Raw genomic sequence first — 12,139 nt, 5'->3', positions numbered from 1 at the left:
CAATATACACCTCAAGTGCAACTTTGTTTACATTTTATCTATTACATCTACCCTACCTATTTTACAAGTGCAATTACCTCTGTTTACATTACATCTATTTTTATATTTTATACTTCTAGTGTAACACTTCTGTTTATATTTATTTATTACATCTACTTTACCTGTTTTATTTGCTTTATAACTGTGTGTGTCTGTGTTTTACCTGTTATATATTTTATCTGCCTCGTTTAGTCTTGTCAAGTATTTGTTTTAAAGCACTGACCAGAAGTGGCAACTGTGAAGTATTTCTAAAGTAGGGTATTTAAAGTATTTTAGAATATGTTGATAATAATACTTGTGTACTTTTACCTAAGTGACACTTTTAGTCTACTTGTTATGAAGTATTTTTAAAGTAGGCTACATTTATTTAAAGTATTTTAGAATATTTTGCTAATAATATTTGTGTACTTTTACCTAAGTGATACTTTTAGCCTACTTGTAATTAAGTATTTTTAAAGTAGGCTACATTTATATAGATTATTTAAAGAATATTTTGCTAATAATTATTGTGTACTTTTACCTGAGTGACACTTTTAGCCTACTTGTAATGACATTTTTTTTTTTTTTAAAGTAGGCTACATTTATATAAAGTATTTTAGAATATGTTGCTAGACAATAAAGCTTTCTATTCTATTCTAAACCATCCAATTAAAAGGCAGGAAAGCTTAAGAAAGAAAAAAAACAGACGCATCCAGGCCAACAGGTGGCGGTAGACAAAGGAGCAGACACCCCAATAATGAATAAAAAAAGGAGGTGGATGTGGCTCAACAACACCTTCTGATGCGTTTGAATGAACGTGATGAGCTGTGAGCTGTGAGCCGAGGCTCTGTGGTGCTGAAAGGACAGCTCCTCTCCTCTGACTACTGCAGGTAGGCAGCAGCCTGGACACACACACACACCATCACCATCACCATCACCATGACTGTTTTAATACGTCGTCATGGAAATTAAATGATTGACGCCATCACTGGCACCTGTCTCATCTGTTTCCTGAAGAAAAAAAAAAAAAAAAATAGTCCTTGTGATAGTCCTTGATTGGTGCTTTCTGTCATCTAGGGCATTCTTCGGCCTATAGAGATAAATGCTTGTAAAGACACTGTTTTTATTCTGTGGGAGCACCTTTCTTCATTCCTTGTGTGCTTTGCTTCTCTGTGATTTGCACATCTGTGAGTTTCTGTAGGTTACAGAGAAAAGGGTGAGATATTCTTGGTATTCTCAATGGCCCCTTAGAGTCCCTAGACCCTACTTTGGAGAGAAATTAGTTTTTTTTTTCTCAGCAGCAGCAGCAGCAGCAGCAGACTTCTCTTTATTAAATGAGCAGCACAGATCACACTAGATTTTTATTATCTATCTGGCCCTAATAGGAGCTGTGCTACATTCACCAAGATGCTTCATTTAAATAATCATCTGTAATCTGCTAATTTCATTTCATTTTTTCATTTCATTTCAAAATTTATTTTGAACATGTAGAATACAAAAATAAAGAAAAAGAAAATGATCATACCAACAAATGGACAGTCAGAAAGAAGTAGTATTTACATACAATTAAAAGCATAAGAAAAATAAATAGTCAAACACTTTCAAACTGTTAATCTGTTAGAGCCAATAAGAAAAGAGCATAGTGTTATAATAGAGGATAGACTTCATACATTCATACAACAAGTATTTGCTATTTTATGATGTTATTTTATGTTCTAAAAAGTATTAAATAATATTTTTTTAGATTTTATTTCTTTTGATGATGTCATGGTCAATAGGTCTCAGTTGGAGCACGTTTTTTTTTTTATACCTATACAAGACAGAATATATTTTTTTATCCTATAACTTTTAATTTTTCATAGTAAACCTTTAAAATGGAGATTTATTTTGTGTCAAACTGCTGCTACATAATCCTCTGAGCCAGTTGTCGAAAACGTTTCTGCTAACATTCTGCTTCCTGTGTCTTCACTCTCACACAGATATGTTCACCAGGATGTTAAAACTGAGGCTCCTCAATGCTGTAGCACCTGCCTACTTCTTCATGGCTACAGTAGTCACCTTCATCTTTCACTTCTGCTTCTTCATCCCAACAATCTTCCCAAACCCGGATACATCACTGAGTGGGTCCACAACTCTTCACACAGTTGTCTTCCTTTTCCTGATGTTCAACGCACTGGGAAATTACATAATGACTATTAAATATCCGGCTGAAAGTGCCAACGAGACTGTGGTTCCAGTGTGTTCGGCCCACTGCTCGGACAAAGTGGATGCACACTACCTCCTGAACAATCGCCACTTCTGCAAACTGTGTAAGAAAGTTATCCTCAAGAGGGACCACCACTGCTTTTTCACTGGAAACTGCATTGGCAACAAAAACATGCGCTACTTCATCATGTTCTGCATCTACACATCGTGCGCCTGTTTGTACTCCTTGGTTCTTGGTGTGGCCTTTCTAACGGTGGAGTACTCCATCTCTTTTGAGAACCCGCTGACCTTCCTGACTCTTCTCCCGCTCTCCACTAGTTACTTCTTCACGGGTGAGTTGTGTTATTACTCCAATTAAAGATGATAATTCAAGATACATGTTGCCTTCCTGAGAATTAAATGTTTCCTTCTTAATTCTCCCCCCACAGGAACAATCTCAGGTTTGCAGCTGTTCCTGGTGCTGATGCTGTATGTGTGGCTGGGCATCGGCCTGGTCTGTGCAGGCTTCTGTCTCCAGCAGGTGCTGCTGGTGGCCCGGGGACAGACCTGGTGTCAGATGCAGAGGGGGCAGCTTGTGGAGAACCGCAGCCCCTGGAGAAACAACCTTAAGGATGTGTTTGGTACCCGCTGGATCCTTGGCCTTATCCTGCCTGTGCAGACAGCGGAGACGTGCTTCGAAGACACGGATGCACAAAAGCAAGACTGAGTGATAACCACGTGTCATATCAATAGCTACCAATAGGTCACACAAGCAGCACAAGTTGTAGAAAATGCTTTCTTGGGATCCATGTGGTGATTGATTTTAAATAGTTAGCTGTTAGCACACATTCCTTTAAGGACAGGAGCCATATATCAATGTGAAACCTTTTAAATATATAAGTGTATCCTTTAAGTTAGTAGCTTTTGACAAGGCAATATTAAGACTAATAAGTTGGTCGTTTGGGACATCCAGCAGTTTTACATGCGCTACTACACGCTTGCATCAAAATATAAAGATGGCTTAGTTTGCATAGGTGCATGCATTCACAGCTTCGCATTTTGGTATCATGCTATTGATTTGAACACCTGCGCCACGCGGTGCTGAGATTACCAATCAAGTGTGTTGTTCTTCCACACTTCCTTGCAGGATGCTACAATGTGACATTCAGGAAACTTACGGTAGTTTTTACAACAATAATTTACTTTGATGTTAAGGGCTAGCAGACAAGGAAACTACAGTATGTGACTAAACAGCATAAACTGCCGGGCTTGATGCCATTGTTCTGACAATAAACTGTCACACGTTGAGCCTGATTTCTCCTCAAATGAATGTGACTCAGACAGTACAGTGATATGCTCCTTTATAAGAATGGGTGGGGGAAATGTGAAGATGATTACCATATTATTATCCAGGGTATTATTCACAATGTGCCATAAACATGTCTTATATACTTACAGATGACCCCAAAGAGGAGGTATTCACTACACTGCGATAACAATAGGGCCCTCTGTATAACAATAGTAAGGACTTTTCACTGTTATGCTGCTGCTACAGCTACTGACATATTCAACATCGTGTCAAAGATGTTTTGGATTTCAATAAATATACTTTTTAGAGCTATTTTGTCTATTCCTGTTATACCAATAAACGTATTGAAATCACAACAAGCAGTCACTCTTTTTTTTTAAAAACTACACATTCTGAGGTAGGAGAGAGAAATAAATGACTGAGAGGAAATGGTCTTCAAACAGAGTTTTATGATTATTAGTCAAAGTGACATTTGCTAAAGAAACGACACAGAAAGCACTTTTCACAATAACAGGAAAAAAGCAATCTCTGAATAGTAATCTTAAAATATTTTTTGTAACCCTACTTTTGCCCTTTTACAACCAAGGCTAATTTGATTATTTCTTAGTTTTACAACCACTCATGATTAGAAATTATTGCAACAATAGAATATTGTTTCTAAAATAAATAATACAACAGTTAACCTCGACTCAACATTTAAAACTGAACCATTTATGACTTCACTTGTCTTCATGCTATTCTTTCTACATCAAGTCTGAACATACTGCCTAGCCAGGGCTTGATTTGTTTTGTTTCAGATAAGAATATTAAATCTTTGGAGACCTTTAAGTACATTCAACTTTCTTCCACATGAAGTTCACAAATCTAAGATGCTCAAGCATTGATATGAAGTGCAAACATGAACATATCCAAAAAGGCACAGGCACCCAGATAAACATTTATATTCACATTGTTTTATCAGGACAGAAATGCTCATTTAGGGATACAGGTTGTAACATCTTGTCTAAAAAAGTTGTCAGTAATCTTATAACTAAAGTGCAAGAGTTTAAATATGAAACTAGTTGCCGTTTCTTTGCCTTGAAATTTCAATTAATACATAACACTAAGCTTAAGCAGCAGGAATGAACATGGCAGCAACATACTGTATGCAAAGTCAAGAGAAAAATATATGGCTACAGCACTTCACTTGCTACAGTTTAAGCTTTCGCAAATGCCTACGTAGTTCTTAAAGACATCGTTTGAAAAAAGGAACTTGCTTTACCAGTGAACTGGCTAACTCCTTATAATGTGCTTGGTTTGTTTATCTTATTCACACAGCTTTAGTCTTGGTCAGAAACATTATTACAAATAAATAATACTGACACACAAAATTATATAAATAAACATAACAATGTTATGGTTTTGCCAGCCCTCTGAACTCTCACTGTGAGCTATCCAGCTGTTGTTTGAGCCTAAAAGCTGTTAGTATATACACTTCCTCACAAAGGAGGCATCTGCTCAGTCACATTCATTTACCATCCAATTTAAAAATATCGTCAATTCAAAAAGACATTGTCCTGTTGATTCAAGATCTCAGTAAAATGGAAATTGAAACACAGGCCACATGTATCCACACTGAGTTTAAAAATGATGCGTGTATTTTCCCTACAGCAATCACATTCAGGGCATTTACAAGGAATTAACCCCGTGTGCCCTCACATGTGATGTATACATGCTTTTTATGCAATTAGAATTTCAAACTTTAGAAGCCATAGCCCTATTGCAAGTGATACTTGCTATTTTGAAACAACAGAGGCAAGAAAATTCATTATAGGCAAGGGTTTGAAATGTAAGCATGCTTCTTAACTCCCACTTGGTATCCATGTGCTTCAGCTTCATCTTAGACCAGCAGTTCTGAATGTTAAGATGATTTGTACGATTTGTCCTGATAAAAGCGTGGAAGTATATACTTTAGTTTAGTTATTGTTTGTTTATTTATAATGCTATATACTGAATTGATTATTTCACACGAAGACTGCTTATATCGTAAAGATTTGAGATATACGTTTTCACATTCAATAAATCATCTTGTGACCCCGATTGAGAACCGCTGGTCATGTCCATCGATATATTACGCCAGGACTCTCTGAGCTTTAGCTCCACATTGCTCCTTGTCTCGGTGCTGCAGAGAGAGCTGCAGTTTAGTCCAGAGCTGCGGGTCCCCGCTGCTCAGAGCCTCCAGCAGCAGAGCCGTTTGCTCCTGAAGCTGCTGCAGCTGACCTTGGGTGCGCTTATTCTCCTTGATCAGCTGCTTTGTGCGCATGGTGATCCCCAGCAAGCCAGATTTGTGGAGAATGTTGTAGGTATTGCTGAAACGTTTCAGTTTGTTAACGTCCATAGAGAGTGCGTCGTCCTGGTCAGCATCCATCATGTTATTGTCAATATCTGTCCTGAATTCATCTGTGTAGGGGAGCAGAGGGCTGCTCCCTGCCAGCGGGGAGAGAGGCTTGTCACCGAGTTGCTCCTGACTCTCAGCTTCCTCCGATTGGCTGTTTGCTGCTTCAAAGTTTGAGATGGGTTTCACTGTAGTCTGCAGTGCTGGCTGCGGACTGGGCGAGCTGTGGAGCCTGTGGCCGTGGTGGTGCCTCTTCTTTCGCTGGTCATATCCTGACGTTGAACTCACCCTCACCTTTGAGGATCCCACCCTCTTAGTGGGCGCATCCGCTGGGTGTGGGGCGATTCTGGGATATGACTTGAGGATGGGCAAGTAGCTTTTTGATTGTCGGATATTTTCAGGGCCAGTCGTTGAGGAGCTGCTGCTGCTACCATTTGATACCATGGGTTGAAGAAGAACCACCTGTGACTGAGGCATCACTTCCAAGGGTGAAGGAAAGCCCCACTGGTTCTCTGCTGGAGCCATCGAGGATGGCTAGAGAGAAAAAAACAAATGTAAATATCATGCTATACCTATAGTATAATACCTCTGTTATATAACTTATTAAATACAAGGAGAATATATAAAATGAAAAAACAAAACAGTGCAATATAAGTATCCATTAAAAATAACAGTCAAATTACTATATACATGAAGACACACATTTGCACTCTCTTAGCCGAAGGTAATTTCACCCTGAATTGACAGTAAAGCCCTGGATTAGTGCTAGGCAGAAGCAGACATAGGGTACTATCACATCAGGGACCCGGGCCCGGATCCGAGTACACATGTCCCCAAAGTTCCGTTTGTTTGACTAGTGTGAACGCTCCGTACCGTACCCGGGCACAGTTCGTTGATCCGTGATACGGATCAAACGTACCTAATATGAAAACGCCCATAGATTGCTGTATTTTACCTGCTTTAAGACAAAGTTATTCATGATGATCATTGGCGAGAGTCCAGCGTATGAGCCTCCCATCACAGCCACCTGCGGACCAGTCGGGTCCTGGCCGACTATCGACCCATTCCTTCCTGCATCTTCAGAGTCAGTCAGATCGACTGTACTGAGGTACTCAGAGCTGGTATCTGAGGAGGAGGAGACACAGCATATGGGTTTAGTCATGTTTAAAAGCAACGTATTCACCTTTCTATTGTACACAGTACGTGGGGCAGAATATTAGTATTATGAAAACAGTGTCAAATGTAGATAAGCCTCTCCAGAGCGTCTGGAAAAGGATACCATCAACATGATGAGGAGGGCTTAACCAAATCCAGGTCAGCCTTCATAGTGCTTACATAGAAAATGTGACCTAGATCCCTATATTTGATCTAGGTTGATCTTGTTAATGACTTGATAGTCATTTTTTTTCCAAACAGGGAAATGCTAATTAAACAGGTACACCCAGTTCACAACACATGCCACACTGACAACCGTGTTATGATACCACATACAATTGGACAAACACAAAACTCAAAGGTGTGTAACTGTAGAGAAACGTAACGGAATCAAACCTGAGAAGCCTGAATCTCTCTCCAGGTCAGCCTGGGATGCTCCAAGGTGTGTTGCCCTGGTGAATGACGGGGTCCTGTGTCTGTCGGGTCTACTGAAACTGCTCATGTTTGTCTCTTCTGGAAAAAATGGAGAGTTGAAAGGTAACTGACAAGATCAAAATAGGGCTTTGACAGAGTTCAATTTGCTTTCGCCTAGACTTCAGGGTATGTAATAATAGCAAAAAGACAAGACTATAGGTTGGTTAGCACCCAGTATGGACTCCAATTGAGACTGATCAAATTAAGAGACACAGTCAACTTGTAACCATAAAATCGCTTGTGCAATATTTACACTCAGGGTATGAAATTAACCTTTTTCCTTACCAGCCACTGTGGCAGGTCACTGAACATTTCTACTGGCCATTACATTGTTTTTGTCTGCCACTTCTGAAATCTAGGTAGAACGCTTTAAAATTGTAAACACTGAGTCAGTGGTACCAGACCGTAGAATTTTGGAATATATCATGCAACCTTAATCCATGACTATATTTAATTTAGGCTTTAGAATTGCTTTTTAAAAATAATGTTTCTTAATATAAAGAAAACCTATCTGCCATGGTGGCAGGTGACCTGACATTTTTACCTGCCACTGCCAACATTTACCCTGCATTTGGCAGGTGGCAGGTGGCAGGTGCTCATTTCTTTCCCTGTTTACACTCCATTACTTTTTATTACTAGATTTTAGTGTCTTGATGGCAGGGAATAGTTCAACTCAGATGGTTGTGAAGGACTGAATTACTATTCAGTCTGTCCTTACATTAATTATCTAAAAGTAGCTTGGTACTGATGGGTCAGTAGGTCCGTACCATCAATACAACACTATACTGTCTTACTGAGACTGCTACTTTAAATTGTTTGTGTACTGACTACAATGAACAGTAAGCTTTTAAGCCAGTACCTTGTGTTAGTATTGTAACTTTACAAAACATCATTGTATTGCGTTTCTAACATTATTGTCGACCTCATTTACAGGCAAAAGTTGTGTCCATTTATTGAATTGAGCTTGAGGTATATTATAGGGCCTGTCACCCTCATACAACCAGGCGATTACAGTGCTACTGAGACATTTTCAACATTTCCCAAAATGGCTTTAAGTATGTTAAAGAAAAAAGACACAGTCAACTTGTAACCATAAAACAGCTTGTGCAATATTTACACTCCATTACTAGATTTTAGTGTCTTGATGGCAGGGAATAGTTCAACTCAGTTGGTTGTGAAGGACTGAATTAGTATTCAGTCTGTCCTTACATTAATTATCTAAAAGTAGCTTGGTACTGATGGCTCAGTAGGTCAGTACCATCAATACTACTGTCTTACTGAGACTGCTACTTTAAATTGTTTGTGTACTGACTACAATAAACAGCACGCTTTAAGCCAGTACGTTGTGCTAGTATTGTTACATAAAGTAACGTTACAAAACATTATTGTATTGTAATGTTTCTAACATTTTGTCGACCTCATTTACAGGGAAAAGTTGTGTCCATTTATTGAACTGAGCTTGACATTTATAGAGATAACTCCTATTCAAATAAACAAAATAATGGATCTCTGATTGATGATGAGGCACCAGGGACTTGTACAAAAAGACTTTTACCTCCTAATAAGGATGTTAAATGGCAGAGTTTACTTTCTTGCTCTCTTGATTTTGGAGCATATTTATATTTTTGTAATTTTATTTACATAATGGATGGAGTTTGAATCAGACTGTCTGACCGGTGTTACGGTTTAACAGGCGACCCTGTTAACTGGCGACTTTCAGCCGAATGAGTCTGTGGTTGTCGTAGTTACGGCAGCTGTTGAAAGCAGGAAGAGAATACGTAGCTGTCCTCGTGAATGCCTCTTTGTTTAGTATTTCATTACAATGTTTAAACATACCGGATTGGTCTTTGGAGCTTTGGAGTCTTGTTTGTGGAAACGTGTCCGCTATATTCTGCTCGCGTTTGAAACGTTGCATGTTATGATGAATATGTTGAAATCAGGAAGAGCAGCGTCGCTCTTCCTGTAAGCTAATAAAAGTTTCTAAATACACATATTCGTCTTTGGAGCTTGTTGTAGTAAACATGTGTCACGTAGAAGAACCTCATCCCTTTAAGAAAAAAAAATGAATAAAAATGTCAGGTTTTACGGGATTTGAACTCATACCAAAATCACAGCTTGTGTGACAGACGGAGGTTTCCTCCAATGCGCCACCAGCACTGGGATGGTCACAGGTGAATGTCATATTTATCTCAAATATCACACGCTAAGTAGTCACTCTGAGACGCAGAAGGCAGCCAGATTAACTTGTGACCACACTGTCCGTGTACTTCAGACCATCTGATTTACAACACAAGTAAGTGTCTGTTTATGTTGTTGTTGTTGTATTCACGTGGAAACATTGAAGTTTGAAGATCTCGCATCAGCTGCACCATAAAGAAAATGTTTTCAAACCAAAAAGGCACTAGATTGAGAATTGACCCAGACAACAACACAGGAGTCAAACACTCAAGTTATTTTTATTCAGGAGAGGCCAACAAATTTCACTTGTAGCCAATCAATCTGCACAACATACACATGTCTGTACAACCTGCTACTATTTAATCTTATATTCACAAAGCAGCCATTTAACACAGGTTCTTTCTAAGATAAATTATATATTTATGTTAGTAGCTATTAAATTTAAAAGTTAAGATCATCAGTTATAGAAAACATACATAAACATCTGCTTCCTGGGCTCAATCATCACCCTCAAGTCAGAGCAGAATATCAGTAGTGTCACTAAGAAGGTTCAGCAGAGATCAAATCAATTCAATTTGTATAGCCCAGAATTACAAATTTGGCTCTGGGGGCTTTACAATCTGTACAGGATCCGACACCCTCTGTCCTTTACAGTGCGACCCTGTCATTGAATGAGGAAAAAACCCTTTGAACAGGGAAACAAATGTAAGAAACCTCAGGAAGAGCAATGGGGGGGGGGGGAATCCCCCTACCAGGATGTACAGACGTGCAATAGATGTTGTGTGTGTACAGAGTAACGATATAATGAAAATATAACATGGACAATCCATATGTCAAAAATGGATGCATATATTGTGAACATAACATAATGTACGCCCTGCAATATTCTCTGCCTCTTCTCCCTTTGTGTAAATAGTATGTTTTCCCCTTGAGAGGGTCATATGTTGTGCAGATTGATTGGCTACAAGTGAAATTTGTTGGCCTCTCCTGAATAAAAATAACTTGAGTGTTTGACTCCTGTGTTGTTGTCTGGGTCAATTCTCAATCTAGTGCCTTTTTGGTTTGAAAACATTTTCTTTATGGTGCAGCTGATGCGAGATCTTCAAACTTCAATGTTTCCACGTGAATACAACAACAACAACATAAACAGACACTTACTTGTGTTGTAAATCAGATGGTCTGAAGTACACGGACAGTGTGGTCACAAGTTAATCTGGCTGCCTTCTGCGTCTCAGAGTGACTACTTAGCGTGTGATATTTGAGATAAATATGACATTCACCTGTGACCATCCCAGTGCTGGTGGCGCATTGGAGGAAACCTCCGTCTGTCACACAAGCTGTGATTTTGGTATGAGTTCAAATCCCGTAAAACCTGACATTTTTATTCATTTTTTTTTCTTAAAGGGATGAGGTTCTTCTACGTGACACATGTTTACTACAACAAGCTCCAAAGACGAATATGTGTATTTAGAAACTTTTATTAGCTTACAGGAAGAGCGACGCTGCTCTTCCTGATTTCAACATATTCATCATAACAAGCAACGTTTCAAACGCGAGCAGAATATAGCGGACACGTTTCCACAAACAAGACTCCAAAGCTCCAAAGACCAATCCGGTATGTTTAAACATTGTAATGAAATACTAAACAAAGAGGCATTCACGAGGACAGCTACGTATTCTCTTCCTGCTTTCAACAGCTGCCGTAACTACGACAACCACAGACTCATTCGGCTGAAAGTCGCCAGTTAACAGGGTCGCCAGTTAAACCGTAACACCTGTCACCCCCACACAGCCAGTCCATTACAGTGCTATACTGAGAGACACGTGCTTTTCAACATTTCCAACAATAAACATCATGAGGTGTGAGTCTGATCTGTCTATTTATAACTTCCTAATGCAACTAATGGTGTAACATCAGATAGCTCGCTTACACCAGTTGTTTACACACAAATCTGTCAACACTTAGCAACACTTAGCGTTCATTTTCAAGTGATTTGCCAAACACTGGTTACATTAAACTACTTTAGACAACTACACTACTGAAACTGACATCATCTGAGTATGCGTTGAATACATACTGAACGCTAGGTGTTGTGTGTCTCCTCTTCTCTCTGTTTACTGCCCTGCGCTGTTAGCTCAGTTAGCTCACTTAGGTAGCTTGGTAACCCTAGCTACCGTAGCTTCTGCTTAGCAACCAGCTCATCACGACACTTTTGATGCTATTTGGCTACAAAGTATTATTTTTTTGCAAACCTTACCAATACGCCCTTTTCCTTGGAAACAAATATCCGTTTATAGATTCATCCAAGATCAGCTATAGTGTGTTTTTATTCCTATAAAACGTTATTAGCTGTGTCTAGTTTCTGCTGTTGCTTCTTCTTCTCTCTGAGGTTTAACGGTAGCTGGCGTCCTTCATGTCGCACTATACTGCCACCTGCTGGAGGTCG

At 39.2% G+C, this 12,139-nt stretch overlaps 2 protein-coding genes across 2 annotated transcripts; one reads left to right on the top strand and one right to left on the bottom strand.

The window, feature by feature from the left end:
* The first annotated feature begins 748 nt into the window (after positions 1–748).
* zdhhc22 (zDHHC palmitoyltransferase 22) lies at positions 749–3,404 on the top strand. The gene is made up of 3 exons (XM_074660573.1): positions 749–908; positions 1,998–2,555; positions 2,652–3,404. Exons 2-3 carry the CDS (start codon positions 2,000–2,002, stop codon positions 2,927–2,929), a joined length of 834 nt encoding a protein of 277 aa, XP_074516674.1. The 5' UTR covers positions 749–908; positions 1,998–1,999; the 3' UTR covers positions 2,930–3,404.
* Positions 3,405–3,546: 142 nt separating this feature from the next.
* cipca (CLOCK-interacting pacemaker a) lies at positions 3,547–12,108 on the bottom strand. Its single transcript, XM_074660572.1, has 4 exons — positions 11,951–12,108; positions 7,437–7,553; positions 6,841–7,010; positions 3,547–6,419 (listed from the first exon to the last, which is right to left on the bottom strand). The coding sequence occupies exons 2-4, from the start codon at positions 7,540–7,542 to the stop codon at positions 5,622–5,624; spliced, it is 1,074 nt and encodes a 357-aa protein (XP_074516673.1). The 5' UTR covers positions 7,543–7,553; positions 11,951–12,108; the 3' UTR covers positions 3,547–5,621.
* Positions 12,109–12,139: the final 31 nt, after the last annotated feature.

Source organism: Sebastes fasciatus, chromosome 15 (genome assembly GCF_043250625.1).
Source record: "Sebastes fasciatus isolate fSebFas1 chromosome 15, fSebFas1.pri, whole genome shotgun sequence".
NCBI lineage: Eukaryota > Metazoa > Chordata > Actinopteri > Perciformes > Sebastidae > Sebastes > Sebastes fasciatus.
The sequence above is the reverse complement of the archived record's forward strand: the minus strand, read 5'-3'. Positions and strand labels throughout refer to the sequence as shown.

What these genes read in the sequence shown, in the direction of transcription:
- zdhhc22 (XM_074660573.1), top strand. Translation starts at nt 2,000, where the DNA reads ATGTTCACCAGGATGTTAAAACTGAGGCTCCTCAATGCTGTAGCACCT. An exon ending in CACTAGTTACTTCTTCACGG is followed by an intron (nt 2,556 to 2,651) that starts GTGAGTTGTGTT and finishes CTCCCCCCACAG; the next exon opens with GAACAATCTCAGGTTTGCAG.
- cipca (XM_074660572.1), bottom strand. Translation starts at nt 7,542, where the DNA reads ATGAGCAGTTTCAGTAGACCCGACAGACACAGGACCCCGTCATTCACC. An exon ending in GAGAGATTCAGGCTTCTCAG is followed by an intron (nt 7,011 to 7,436) that starts GTTTGATTCCGT and finishes CCTCCTCCTCAG; the next exon opens with ATACCAGCTCTGAGTACCTC. An exon ending in ATAACTTTGTCTTAAAGCAG is followed by an intron (nt 6,420 to 6,840) that starts GTAAAATACAGC and finishes TTTTCTCTCTAG; the next exon opens with CCATCCTCGATGGCTCCAGC.